This window comes from Colletotrichum jinshuiense, chromosome 5, assembly GCF_051148585.1.
Source record: "Colletotrichum jinshuiense chromosome 5, complete sequence".
Classification (NCBI taxonomy): Eukaryota; Fungi; Ascomycota; class Sordariomycetes; order Glomerellales; family Glomerellaceae; genus Colletotrichum; species Colletotrichum jinshuiense.
This window is the reverse complement of record NC_139312.1, coordinates 1,716,826-1,730,787: the sequence shown is the minus strand read 5'-3', so window position 1 is coordinate 1,730,787 and position 13,962 is coordinate 1,716,826. Positions and strand designations below refer to the sequence as shown.

General features: G+C 55.1%; 2 protein-coding genes across 2 annotated transcripts; one reads left to right on the top strand and one right to left on the bottom strand.

The window, feature by feature from the left end:
* Positions 1 to 2,185: 2,185 nt before the first annotated feature.
* Positions 2,186 to 4,288, top strand: EsH8_V_000443 (uncharacterized protein; the record flags this gene model as incomplete). The annotated part of the gene is made up of 3 exons (XM_083272959.1): positions 2,186 to 2,522; positions 2,605 to 2,850; positions 2,931 to 4,288. 3 exons carry the CDS (start codon positions 2,186 to 2,188, stop codon positions 4,286 to 4,288), a joined length of 1,941 nt encoding a protein of 646 aa, XP_083125674.1.
* Positions 4,289 to 11,478: 7,190 nt separating this feature from the next.
* Positions 11,479 to 13,814, bottom strand: EsH8_V_000442 (kinase-like domain-containing protein; the record flags this gene model as incomplete). The annotated part of the gene is made up of 4 exons (XM_083272958.1): positions 11,479 to 11,753; positions 11,806 to 12,447; positions 12,499 to 13,334; positions 13,399 to 13,814. The coding sequence occupies 4 exons, from the start codon at positions 13,812 to 13,814 to the stop codon at positions 11,479 to 11,481; spliced, it is 2,169 nt and encodes a 722-aa protein (XP_083125673.1).
* Positions 13,815 to 13,962: the final 148 nt, after the last annotated feature.

Here is a 13,962-nt window from a genome sequence, read left to right as displayed (position 1 = left end):
GACGAAAGCTGGCAATCTTCGGCACGACGATGACACTTCTGCCACCGCGGGTCTGGCCTGGCAGTGTTGCCCGGGACGGCTTGTTGGGTTTCGGATCGCTGGTTGCCGACTTCACTTCGAGCCACTGGCGGCACGGATCCTATCTCCAGCTCCTGGCGACAAACTGTGTCTTGGCCTCACACCCCCTTTCCAGGCGTGGCTTGGCCAGCGCTCGAGGCGCTTGCGTGAATGCCGCTAAGACGCTGCCATGACACGGCAGACCGGATGGTGCCATTTCACGACTTGCACCAGTCAATGTCTTGGGGTGTTGGAACGCGCGGTCTCTCTTCAGGCGAAGATGATGGGTTGGTCGTGTCGGTTTAGACTTTGGGATTCATTGCCACAAAGGCTATTTGCAGATGTCTCGTGGCCGCCGGAATCAATCATGGGGCGATCGACGAAAGGGAGATGGACAAGTGTGATCTCATCTCACGTTTGCGAGATGAATTCTCTAGCGGGGGAGGCCTCTGTTCTTTCTTTTTCTCGTTGCTTATTCCTGTTTTATATTTTCCGCTGCATACAAATGACACAGAATCAGGCACGTTTGTCAATTTCCTGTAACATAGACACATTCCAGGCAACTTGCATGAAAGGTGAATACACTGGAGAAACATTTATGACTACTTTTGCCGCGCTTCCCCCTGCCCGAAACTTTGGTGACTTTGACTTTGACTTTGACGATGACTTGACTGTTACGGGGAGGAGTTGGGTGTCCTTGTTCTCGTGCAGCAAAACAGTCGTCTGCAATTCACTAAAGCCCGTCCTCGGGAAGGGGGAGTGAGTGGGTGAGCGTGTAGGCAGGCGGCGGCGGCAGCTTGGATCTCAAGTCGGCTCCTCCTCCCGACGAGGGTTTTAAGGTTATCCGGTGTTTTGTTTGGTTGCATGGCATGTTGGCAGGTGCGCCGCCTGCGCTTTGGTTACAAAGAGGGCAAGGGAGCAAGGAAGGGACCTGTATGAGGTCTGCTCCTGCCGCAACGCAGCCACCAGTTTGTTTTAGAAGACGGGTTTCCTTTCCCTCCACACAGCTTCCCGAGCGGGAGGTGTAACAGGGCGGGCATGAATCGGAAGGGAAAGAGGAAGACGAAGGGGGCCGACCTCACATCTCACACGGGTTTGGGTAGCTGAGATGAACCGAGGAAAGTATGCTGCTGGCAACACCTCACGGTGCGACTTCATATTGGCCACATCTTGTGTTTCCCACTGCTCCCCACCACCCGCCGTTTACTGCTTACTGCTTCGCCAAAGCGAATTCATTTCCGTTCCTTCATTTGCGATCTGCCTGGCCAGCTCGTCCGCGCCGGCAAATAGCCTCGTCAAAACCATAATTCAATATCCAATCTACACCTGGGAGTAGCTTCTCTCTAGCCATCTTTGTTCCGGATACAGCCGGGATCATCTTGCATATACTTTTCACCATTTCCGACCATCTTCATCCTCCCTGGGTTTGGTTCCGACCTCTGACTCTGGCTGGCCGACTTCGTCACCGCTCCTTCACTGGGACTCGACATCGCACATAACCCTCCGGTTTTGCCTTTGGACGGCGCTTGTCGCTTGCCATTGTCGACAAACACTGTTGGGGCCAAAGCCTTTGGCGGCGTCTTCCTCGGCCGCGCCGGGCATCGTGCCTGTCCCACCTCATATTGACACCTGGCACCCCAAGCTATACATGCATACATACACACCGTCCTCCAAATTAATCAAGGTAAGGCAGCCCGGCACCAGAGCCAAACCGACTGTGGTTCGGCGAACCGCCTCCCCGCTCCCTTGCCCGCCGCCGCCCAAACCGTTATACTTCCAAAAGATGCAGATCCACGCATCGTATCCCGTCCCTTCACTTGCCGGACTTCCTTCGGCGCAAGGCGCCGCCTAGCCCCTAGTGTCATTCAGCTGCTTGCGCCGCTGCTTGTTCTCGTGTTTTGCCTTTGGTGGCGCTCGCTGGCTTCGCATTCCTTCATTCCCCCTCCTTTCCCTGCCCGACCGCCTGGGATCCAGAGGCGTCGCTTGATGCGCCGTTTTGCCCACACCTTTCTCTGTTGTCACGCGGGTTCTGACACCAACCACCAGACATCCTACCGAGACATAGGGCAGACAGGCTTTAAGGCTGCAGCGTGAGGCGTCAAGCCTAACCCTCCAAAGGCCCCCCACAATGACACTTCGGCCGCTCACTCGGGTGCTTGCCTTGTCGCTCTTTGTCCTTCTTCTGAACACGGGCTACGTGGCTTCACGTAATCTGGTCCCGGAGGCGGCCTTGACAGATTATGCAATCCGTCATGATGGAGTTGTTGCCGATGCTCCGGCGCCAACAGGGCCTCTCGACTGTTTCCAGATCGCCCAGCCAGTGCTAGGCCCAGAGGGTCCCGTCTACCAGGAGCTGACCAGCAGCAACGGTGGGAAGGGGAAGCCGCCAACCGAGTCTACAGGGGCCTGCTCGGTGCGGCTATTGGAGCACTCATTTGGCAACAGCTTTGACAAGCCCTTCGTCGGTAAGTCCATGTCGACGTACGGCCGGCGCGACTGCACTGTTAGTTGACCGGAAACACACATGTCCTGACCTAGTACTGATAGGCGACTACACGCCGCCTGGCTGCGAGTTCAACCGCGTCATTGTAAACTTTACTGCCACCTCCGCAGGCCGCCAACTAGACCGGTTGGCCTTGTTGTATTTCGGCGATACGGAGGTATGGAGGACCTCTACTGCCGAGCCCAGGGCGGCGCCCGGGATCATTTGGACCTATTGGAAGGACATGACCCCGTACCTTAGTCTCTGGAAATCCCCGCAAAAGATTATCTTCGACCTTCCCAACCTCATCGGTAAGTTGTGTTACAATTCCAGCTCCCAAATCCTTCTCGGAGACCTCGGGGTGGGGGCCAAAACGACTAATGCCGCCAAGACAACAGTTATACGGGGCCCTTCAATTGCACCCTGACCGCAACCTTTTTCAAAAGTGAGGTGCAAACCGACAATGCGCCCCCGGCTGATCTCATTATCCCCATCTCCTCACGGAACGCCTCGTCAAACACGGGCAGTGCCTGGCAAGTGCCAGAGCGGGAGGCCGTGAGCACGGTCCAATTTCCTCGCAATGCTAATCGGGCAATTTTCTCCGTCTCGGCCAACGGACAAGGAACCGAGGAATTTTGGTGGAGCAATGTCCTCCAAAGCGATGCCGCAGCGTTCAATGCCACCGTCGGCATGGCGCCTGCTGGGGGTCCTTGGCGCGAAGTCCAAGTCCTTATCGATGACCAGCTTGCTGGAGTCCAATGGCCGTTCCCTGTCATTTTTACCGGAGGCGTTGTACCCAGCTTTCACCGACCCCTCGTGGGACTTGATGCGTACGATTTGCGGGAACACGAGATTGACATCTCGCCGTGGCTCCCAGTCTTGAGTGACGGCAAGGACCACACTTTCAAGATCAAGGTTGCTGGTGTCGCGGACGAAGGGGACCGGACGTTCGTGAACACTACCGTAGGCAATTTCTGGGTGGTGTCCGGCAAAGTCTTCCTTTGGCTGGACGAGGAAGGTTCAGTCACAACCGGGAAACCCCCCACCATTTCCATCTCCGACCCCGAATTCAAACTGTCTGGCCGTGCCCTTGGACAAAACTCGACCGGAGCGAACGAGAGTCTCGCGTTCAATCTGGACGTGACGCGCTCAATCTCCATCAAGGGCGAGGTTGTCTCCAAAAAGGGGACCAACAACCCGGAATGGACTCAGCAACTGTCATACAGCAACAAAGCGACGCTAGGCCAGTTTGGGCGCAATGGCTTCAACGACTTTGTCATCACCGGAACTGACCAACTCAACGGACTGGGTTTCTATCGGTCAACGTACTCATACCCGCTGGTAGTCAACCAGACCGCAAACCAAACGGCAGCCGGCGACCTCACCTTGGATGCAACCCTATTCCAAGAGATCAGGTTGGAGGTTGAAGGCGCTGGCGTCTACCCAACCGGTCTTGAAGCCTACAACGCCCCAAACCGCGACAGCCAGGGAAAGAGTACCCGGTACAAAGTAGCCAAACTCTCGTCATTTCGCAACGGCACAGCTACGTTTAATATGCCGGCAGACATGAAGAGCAGTTCGGCGTTTGGCACAACCCGGCAGGTGTTCCTGTTCAGCGGCGGCCAAGACGGGGCGCCTGACGTCGAACTATACTCGCGCAAGGTTAAGGCTAGCAACAACACTGTACTGTCTGACGAAATTAAGTCTGCCGACGGACAGCAGAGAGTCCTGACCGCGCCAAGCCCCTAGCGGGGGACAGTTGAGATCGGCAACTTGCTCTAGTGACAGACGAAAGCCGACAAGTTTCAGAGGGCTGGCTCTTCGGCAAATATCAGCGGATGGGGCCACGTCTGACTCCTGGTTAAATATACCAGCTGGAATGCAGAGACGGACAGAGGCTCCGGAATGGGCCAAATACCCAGTAACCTCTAGCCCGTCGTGGTAAAAGGAGACGGCATGTCTCACCTTGCACTGCCGTCGGCAAGGTCGTCAAGTCGGGATTTGCTTTTTTGTACTTACGGGATTAGAAGCAAATTACCAAATAGCTGCCATGTCCCAATCGGCCCAGTAATGTACCGGTATATAGCTAAGAGATCGACCATGTTTTTGATGCAACGTATTTGGCGCCGTAGTGTACATGATAGAGGGGGAGCAAGGTCCAACCAGAGGCAGGCAGGGAGAAATAGAGTTAGCACAGCCTACATTTACATAGTAAATCCCTGGGTTTTAAGCTTCATGGCGCGCCTGCCAACCCTCGTTCCCCTTTCCCTGGCGGTGATCTACAGCAAATCTCGGTGGTAGGTTGAGTTTGATCGCGTCGCACTGCGGCAGGGCAGATGATCCAATGTGGTATCGCGGATTGTCGGCGTTTACTCTCTTGCCAGCTATTCGTCACTACTTGATATACATTCATGCTGGGTGGGGGTGTGGTTTACTGTTCATCTGCTGCCCATCGCATGGCGCATTCCGTTTGTCTCGGAGCCTCTGTGCGCATGCCTTTTTTTCTTTTCTTTTCTTTTGCTGGGCCGCTTCTGCCTACCACTTCTACTGGGTACCGGTGCTGCCGCGCCATCCTCCTCCCGTCGTTCCCGTCATTGCATTCCATGCCTGTGCCTGCCTCCTTGCGATAACAAACCCGCAGTGCTTACCTTCGGTGACGAATGAGACTAGTGGCGCTGCCAAGCCTCTCTTTCCCAGGCGAAAAAAAAAAAAATAGTTTTCGGCTTGTTTGAAAGCTTAACGAGATTGGCGATGTTCCCTCTCCCGATCAACCGAAAAAAAAAAAGGAAAAAAAAAAATGGAAGAAAAAAGCCTCCTACATCACTTCAAGCCGGGCCGGCACTTCTGCTGGGGCGGGAATAGGACTGTGAGTGCCCGGCCGCTATCACTCTTGAACAACGTCCGAGGAGTATGCCCCCTTTTGCTCTACCTGTTGCAAAAAGATCAAGAAGGAGACAAAGGGTAAGTAAGGAACGGTATGAACATGAAATTGAAAAGAAACAACCGCCTCCCCTTGGGCCGCCGTCGGTGTGGAGCGAACCCAGCAATCTCTCAATATACATACAATACACTACCATCAAGAAACCACTTCATTTCCTCTTCTTTCCGGTATGTCCCTCCCCCGGTCCCCAGACAGGCGTATGGTTTTGTCGGTTAGGTAGTCCATCGAAATGTACATACGCGGTGTACAGTTCGCGGGCAAATAAGCTTTTTGTTTTTGGCGCTGCCGGGGCACTACTTCGCAAGGGATCGACCACTGTTGTCGCATCCAGCCGACAACATGTCCGTACATGAATTTAAATAAATAAAAAAATTGAATAACCACGCTACGGAGCTCACCCCCTCCCACCCCTTGACCTGGTATGTTGTCCCCATGGGTGGGGGGGCAAAAGGAGGGTCGCGACGAGAAATATCGGATGTCCCGTACCGCCGCCATTATCCCATGCCGGTGGCGGCGGCGACGGCGGCTCTCCTGTTGTAGTTCACGGTTTCCATGCCTGAAATCTGGGATCCGGCTGGGGGGGTGGCCGTTCTTGGCAGCCGTCCCAATTACCGGGCAAGACGCGGCCAGGTCTTCACAGGGTACACTCTCCCCATGTTCGCTCTCCCTTCTTTGCTAATGATCCTTCGGGGTGGGGGGGGACAAGGCTTTTACTGCACACCCCCTCAAATAGGTGACGTCCCATTGGCCCAAGTTGAGAGCAGGCCCGGGACAGGGGGCCTGTGATTGGAGGATAATGTTGGGATGCTCAGTCCCTCCCCCAGCCAGCCACTCCCCTTGGTCCTCCGGTGCCCTTTCGAGGTCTGCTAGGCACCTGTCCCGCGGGTGGGGGAGGAGGAGGGGAGGGAGCAGTGAAAAGAAGGTTTAGAGCCGCCATGGGTGCAGATGCGGGACTTTTTCCCTTTCCTTACTCTCGCCTCCTCCCTCCCTCCCTTGCAGATTCGACTGCACGCACGGGAAAGGGCACGTTAAACGCGAGGGAGCGCGGAGATCAGCGGAGGTTAAAGTGCGGCAGGAGGGCACAGCTTCGTATAGCACCAAGTCGCCGGGGTTCTGGGCCAGGGAGGGGGAGGGGAGAAAGGCAATATGTGATGATCATCAAAGGTGTCACACGAATTCCCATAGCGACACGACGGCAAAAGTCGAGGCCCGCAGGGGGGCAAGGCAAGGGCATGAGGCGAGGCATGGTCAGGAAAAAAAAAAGTTTATAGGCGAGGGAGCTGACACCCCTGGACATACATACACACACACTTGCTCACACTCTCACACGCACACGCCCCAAAAGGGCTGCCTAGAGATACATGGTCGTAATGTAGGAGGACTACGGGCGTGCATGTGGTGCGCTGCTGCATTCTCGGGAAGGGGGGAGGGTGGAGGGTGCGGGCATGTTTGGACGGAATGCAATTCATTCTAGAAGGTTTTCTGGCTTTTGGAGAGTTATTGGGGCGCGAGTCTGGTTTGAGAGGAGGTCCAGTGCTGGGAGTTGGGCGGAGTTCTCACCGCGTCAACCATGTGTCTCTCTCTCCTCTCTCCTCTCTCTCACTCTCTCTCTCACACACACACAGTTGCCCTCAGTCTACCTACTCCCTCTCCCTCTCCCTCTCCCTCTTTCACTCCCCTTCTGCAGGAGAGGGTATTTTGCCCGCCTGCCGTTTGCGTGTTGCCTGCCGGGAGAACAGGCTAGGGGGGGAGAGGAGGCGTACGTATAAAATAAGATAAAATAATTTATTTAAGAAGAGGAAGAAAAAGGGACCAACAAAACTCTATTCAATTTGCCCATTGTTTCTCCCTCCCTCCCACTCCCCGTACTCTCTCTCGCTTTCTCGTTTTCTCTTTCGCATTAGATTTGTCCTCTCCTAAGCAAGCCTCATAGCGCACGGGGGAGGGTGCCAGCCGCGTGCGTGTGTGTGCGTAGCGTTGGTGGATGTCGGGGCCAGGCCCGAGGAGACGAGGCGTTGGCGGACGTGCTCGATTTCACCAAGAAGAAGATTGGAAAGGGCTGAAGCCATCGTGATGCCCATGTTTTGCTGTCGATGCCAATGTAGTTGCCGACGCAAGTGCCAGTGGCCGCGATCGACACTACCCGGTGTTACGGTATGAACGGTTCGCTAGGGGAAAGGGCGTGATGGGGAATATTGAAAAGGGGGGGGGGGTGCCGATACGGGGGCATAGCAGCAGCGGCAAGCAGCATGCAGCATCAGAAAGCTTCTCATTTCAATCTCGGCCATCTCAGCCATCTCAGCCGTTGGTAGCGCACTACGCTAGGTACTGCTAGGCAGCACACACGCACACACGCCCCTATTTAGCATCGAAACGGAAGAAAGAACAACGAGGAAACGCTCAAAGGAGTGTCAGAGTGATGGTGTGACACTGGCCCTTCTCCCCCCCGTCTTCCTTTCCGTCCACTTCGTCTCGATACGGGGGCTTGAAAGCACGAGGGGTGGCGGGGGAGACTGATGGAAGAACAAGAAAAAAACCCCTCCAAAAAAAAAAAAAAAGAGAAAAACCTACAAAACCTTAAAAATACCAGGAAGGAAAAGAAGGCGTGTGTGTATAATATGAAGCCGCAATAGGTTCTAGCCTTTGCCTTTTTTCCTGCAAGTGCTGGAAAAAAAAAACCGTGCGATCAATGGTGGGCAAATTAGGAATCCTCCCACGCCCCGGCAGTTATTGACTCCAGCCACAACTCTACTTCTCGCCAGCATCAAAGTTAGGGAACATGGCGAGGACCCCGTTATTGCAAGGAGGCCGGGAGAAAGGAAGGGGAGAGGGGGGTTAAGCAGCAGTGCGGTCAGATACTATTCGTCTCGTGATCTGGCGCAAACCCTTACTATGCCGTAGCCTCACGGCGTCGGCCTGAAAGAAGGCAAAGGTGACATGCAGATGCAAAGCTTCGACGGCATGTATAGTAAGCCAAGTGTATGGCTAAGCCTAGCGAGTCTGTGAATCTATATCCGTTCGGGCTTACGGATCCATGTCCCCTACCTGTTGATTGCTCGAACGGGTAAGCGATATCAAAGAAACAGACAGAGAGTTCGGTGCGTCAGTGGTCTAGTAAGGCAGAGCGGGCGCTGTGATGCATGACATATGCACATGCCCGATGGCATGTTCATCCCGTCCGGGCGGCACCACCAGAAGTTCCCTCTCTCGTCTTTTTTTAACCTCTTTGCCCATTTGGGAAATCGGGGGAGACTTCCTCCCCACGTCTCGTTTGCTTTCTCTGAATCCGTCTGCAAAAACTCTCGCCAGATGAGAAGCAAATAGACAATTCTGAAGAAAACCATGCTCTGATCCCCTCAAATATACTTTACAGGGACCTGAAGAATACAATGGAGAGACGCGGACAAGTTATCTGACTTTTCTGGCCCGTGGCCTGACCCCCAGAGTCAGCACCGGCACCAGCATCGTACGGCTCGCGCCTCTTGGCATGTGTCCCCCAATCGACCGAGGGGGGAGGCGGAGGGTTCCACAAGGCCTGCGCGGCCGTCTGGTATCCAATATCCCAATGACGAGTAGGCAGAACTTTCTGTAAGGGCAAGTTTGGCTTTTGGTGTTGCAGAAAACCTTCTCTTCGACGGTTACCCTCGTCCATACAATAGTTCGAAAGTCAGATATTCTGCCCGTGCCAAACCCCACACTCCCCCTCCCCCAAGAGTGTCACGGTCCCGGCAGGCAAAGCAAGATCCTTCAAAGCTGAAAGAGTTGGAGACACTTGGAAGGTGAGGGGAAGGGGGGGGTGTCGCGTCAGGTTGCGCGGCACGGAATACACGAGTCGTGGTACATCATTGGGGTCTAAGCCCGTGATCGATGATGGACTGCAGGCGGTCGCGGGGTTCGAGGCCGTTAGACCTGAACTATCGCGGGGGGTGGGGTGAATGGCCGTGACTACAACTAGTTTTGCCATTGGCGGTGGGGTGAGACTGCTCGGAAGGGGACGTTCGTAGGAGTGTGCATTCCGGCCTGTCAAAGCAAGGAGCCGAAAGATGACGCAGTGTTGGGACGGGTGATGGGGGGAGGGGGCGTGGGCATCCCCCCCCTGGGAGTCAACACCGAGCTGGGCTGAGTTGAACTATGTTTTGTTGCAGTGCAGTCGGTGATGGGAAATCGTACAAACGCGACGCAAAGGGCAAAGTAACAGGGCAAAAAGGAGATTGCGGTTTCCTGCGTCGAGGCTCGTGAATAGTGTCAACTCTCTTTCCGCCAATGCTACGTCACACTCCTCATCGTCGTCAGCCCCTCCCTTTTCCTCTTCAGGTTGCGTTTCGAGGCATGCATGGCGTGGGATGAACCAAAACTCTAGTGGCATGGGGAGCTTCAGGGAGAAAACAAGGTTTTGAAGGGCTCACACCTGCATTCGAGTGACAGGCAGGTTGGTTATGGCTTTGCCAGAGGGGAGAGACAGCCGTACAGAGCACGTTTCGTCGCGTTTTCGGTCGTCCCTGGGCCCTGTCCTGATCTTCGGTGACCTGCATCTGGTATTCCCCTCCCGTCCCAGGCTCATCCCTCCTACATTTTTAGTAACTGGTATAGCGGGTCATCAAGAATTTTGGATGCCGAGTAGGATACTTTGAGCTTGGCGAGCACAGTTTTGTCTTTGGTAGAAATCGGTTGCAATACGTGGCTCGTCCGCACGTATCTTGATCGTGTCAGCATCAGTAAGACGGCGCCCGGACGGTAAAAGATCGGATCAAGGACGAAGGTTTCCCCAGACCCCGCCGCCGCCGTGTCAAGCGCCCACATACCGTCTCACATGTTGGCTTCGGCGGGTGCTTGTGCGAGCCAGACGGGATCCCATCTCGTACGGCAGAGAGGTGCCGGCATTTCCGGAGATTGCTGCCCGTACCGAATGCATCCAGACCCTACGGAACTACTCCGGACGCTCGGTTGCAACCCATCTGGTTGGGTACGGGACGTACGTAATCAAACCCATTACGTGTCTCGTCTGGAGTGCGGGTTCGAGCTTTGAGTGTCTTGTCTGATATGGTCCGCGACGTCCCAAGATCTGAGGCCGTAGTGGGGTCATCAGGCGGATAAACACTTGGCCTCGAGCTGAATCACTGTCGTGGTTCGTTGAAACTGGCACTACCCCGTTCAGGGTCCAATGCCGCGGCCTGCCTCCCTGTCTGGCCTTTTGAGTTCGCGGCATCGCCGCACCGACGGAGCTGGCTTCTGCTTCGAGCAAAGGCATAAGTCTGGACTTTCTCCCGTGTCGAGAGGGTCCAGAGTTTATAGTTCATGTCCTCTCTTGGCGCTTGTTTCCATGAGGCTCTGCAACAACACGCCCGAGGGGTCAGTGATTTGAGGTGTGCGGTCTAATGCGGTGCCGTGGGCTCCGGAACACACACCACGGAGATGCATTCTGCTTCGGGCCAAGGCCCTCGCCGCCTTTGCGGACCGAGTTCCGAAGAAGTCTTTGAGGCTCTGCCGTGGTTGCCGGATAGTAGTACCCTGACTGTGGATGGGTTCGTGGTCAGGTTGCTCTCCGAAAACAAGACAGAATCCTAGATATCGCCGCGGTCGCGCCGTGCTGAACAATAATGATGCTTGTTTAGTTCAACGCCTACTTACTAGAGATGCCGACGAAAGAATGCCTAATGTACCCGCCTGCCCTGTTTCAAGCACAACCCGCCGTCATGTAAATCTTGACCCCAGCGGCCGGGAAATACACGATGCAACCCGTCGCCTCAGCCCAGTTGGACAAGGCAGAGCCACGCACTTTCCGCTGGGTATACCCAAAAACACCACGCCCACGCATCTCCGGCACACCAAACTCCCCATGTTCGCATAACCTGACGCTGTGACGTGGCCAATCCATCAACCTGCCTTCCCATGTCTATCGCAGAGCCCACCGTTTCGAAGTACTTGCAAAGCTGCCCCTTCACGAAAACGGAAGTGGAAGAGACGCCAAGATGAAAAACGGAACATCAAGGACATATACTTAGTCCGCTTCAGCTAGTTGCATAATGAGCCTGGCGGCCATGTCCAGGAATGGGAATGGGCTTGTAACGTCCTTCTCTTCGAGTAACCTCCTATCGGCTGTCTCGTAGCCGGAGCATTTGAAATCTACGAGATAGACGCCATGCTCCATCTCGTAGATCTGGATGTCCACGTGCAACGCCACGAAGTCCTGTTTGGCCTCGTCATCACCAACCACATGGTAGCTGTCTGGCGTCTTGGATCCCTCCGTAGGAGTTGCCGAGCTCTTGCGCAGTGCTGTGATCTGCTTAGTAACAATACTTCACCTCGGATATATAGCACAACTTACTTTGTGTCTCCCAGCGAACTTTGATATGCCATGGGTCGGCTGGCAGCTTGTACCTCTTGAGTGGATCAATACTACTCGTCGAATCATTCGCACCCTGAGAGGCATAGTCGTCGATGAAGCTGCCCTCGTTGCTGGGCTGATCAGTTTCGGTGCCGTGCATCTTCTCGTAGTCTTCATCCGGCACGTAGGTTGCGCCCAGCTTGTTCAGCGCCTTGTGTATGCACAGCAAGGCTTCCCAAGGTGCGTTGCGAGAGCGAATACCGAACTGCCACCGGACTGGTTTTGTTTTCTTGACTTGTGTCACTGGTGTCATTCCCTGAGGTCGTTTACTTGAATCGTCGAGACGGACTTGACTACGGGAGTGGGGCTTCAAATGCCGGGCCGTCTCTTCTCTTTCGGCGTCTGTACGGGCGGATGATGAATCCTGAACTACGATCGTCGGCGTGGGCGGGTCCTCAAACCCGCCCTTTTCACGCTCCACGTACTCCTTGTGGTAGGCTGGTAGACTGCTCGGCAGGATACCGATCTTGCTGATATAAGGGCGTTGTCCACCCACGTTAGACGCACCCGACCTGGCGGATGAAGCGCTCGGTAGGGGGCTATTTGAGCCATCTTGGTCGACTGAAAGTGATGACATAGCCTCTGTTGTGGGGTTAGAGTGGAACATAAAACGAAGTCTGGGATGGTACACACCATTTACTTGCATGAGCTTGTTCTCACGGACAATCATGTACGCATCCTTGATCGCAGATGGTTCTGCGGCTTGGAGAGCCTCCTCGACGTCCTTCTTGCCGTAACCCATGGTCTTGCTGATCTTCTCCGTAACCTCGTTGTGCAGCTTCTCCTGGACTCTGGGAGGAGCATTGGGAGCGATATCGCTCTTCTGAATGGCCTTGTTAGGGTCCACGCCAGTGTTGAAGAACTCCTCTACAGGCGGTGCCAGGTACGGCGGCAGATCGTTCATAAACCAGGGGTCCTGTCTGATGTCCTCGATCGTGGCGCGCTGTACCGGGTTCACAACCAGCATCTTCTTGATGAGGTTCGCGGCGCCGGAGTTCATCCACTGCGGTATGCTGTATGTGCCGCGTGCAATCTTTGCAAAGAGACTGGGAATGTGCTCGTCGTCGAATGGTAGCCTGCCTACCAGCAGTACATAGAGGATCACGCCGCAACTCCAGACATCCACCTCGGGACCAGCGTAGAGCTTCCCACCGATAACTTCGGGCGCCGCGTAGTTTGGGCTTCCACAACTTGTCTTGAGGAAGTTTCCGTCCGTCATGATGTTACTCAGACCAAAGTCGGCAATCTTGACGTTGAGGTTATCGTCCAGCAGCAGGTTCTCGGGTTTCAAGTCTCGATGCACAATCTTGTGTCTGTGGCAGTACTCGACGGCGCAGAGCATCTGCTGGAAGAACCGACGAGCCTCGGGCTCCTTCATGCGTCCGTTCTGCACAATGTAGTCGAAGAGCTCTCCGCCGGCATACTCGAGGACCATGATAATTTCATTGGGGGTCTTGATAACAGTGTACCTGCGTTTAGCCGGGTTAGTGAGGGGTTTGGATCAACAGGGGTCGTGCTGGGTTTGTGACATACAGCTTGATGATGTGAGGGTGCCGCAAGAGCTGTAGGTATTCGATTTCGCGCTCCACCCGGCCAGCCATATCGCGACTGATGAGCTTCTTCCTGGCGATGATCTTTAGGGCGACTTGCTGGCCGGTGCCGTTGTGGATAGCCAGCTTGACCTTTCCAAAGGAGCCCTCGCCAAGGGTCTTGATGATCTTGTATGCGCCGATGCGCTGCTCCGTCTTGATCTTGTCCCGCAGCGGGGCGGTCTGGTCGATGGGAGGCGCCATACCGGCGGCGTTTATAGCAGCGTCGGGCAGTAAATCGTGACGACCGGCGGCGGCGGCGGCAGCGTCGGCGGCAGCACCGTGCTGCTGAGAGCGTCGGCGGATCTGGGAGGGCGAGAGGCTGATATGGAGCTCCTCCTCATCGAAACCGGAAGCCATAATGTCGGTCGGGGAAGGGGGGGCTCGGGTCGTTTTTGTTTAAATGGGTTGTGGCCGGAGCAAGCCTTGGACCACAAGTGGGCATGACGAAGTTGGATGTGGAGGGGAACATGGAATGGTGAGGTGGAGTGGCCGCCAAGAAGCTACC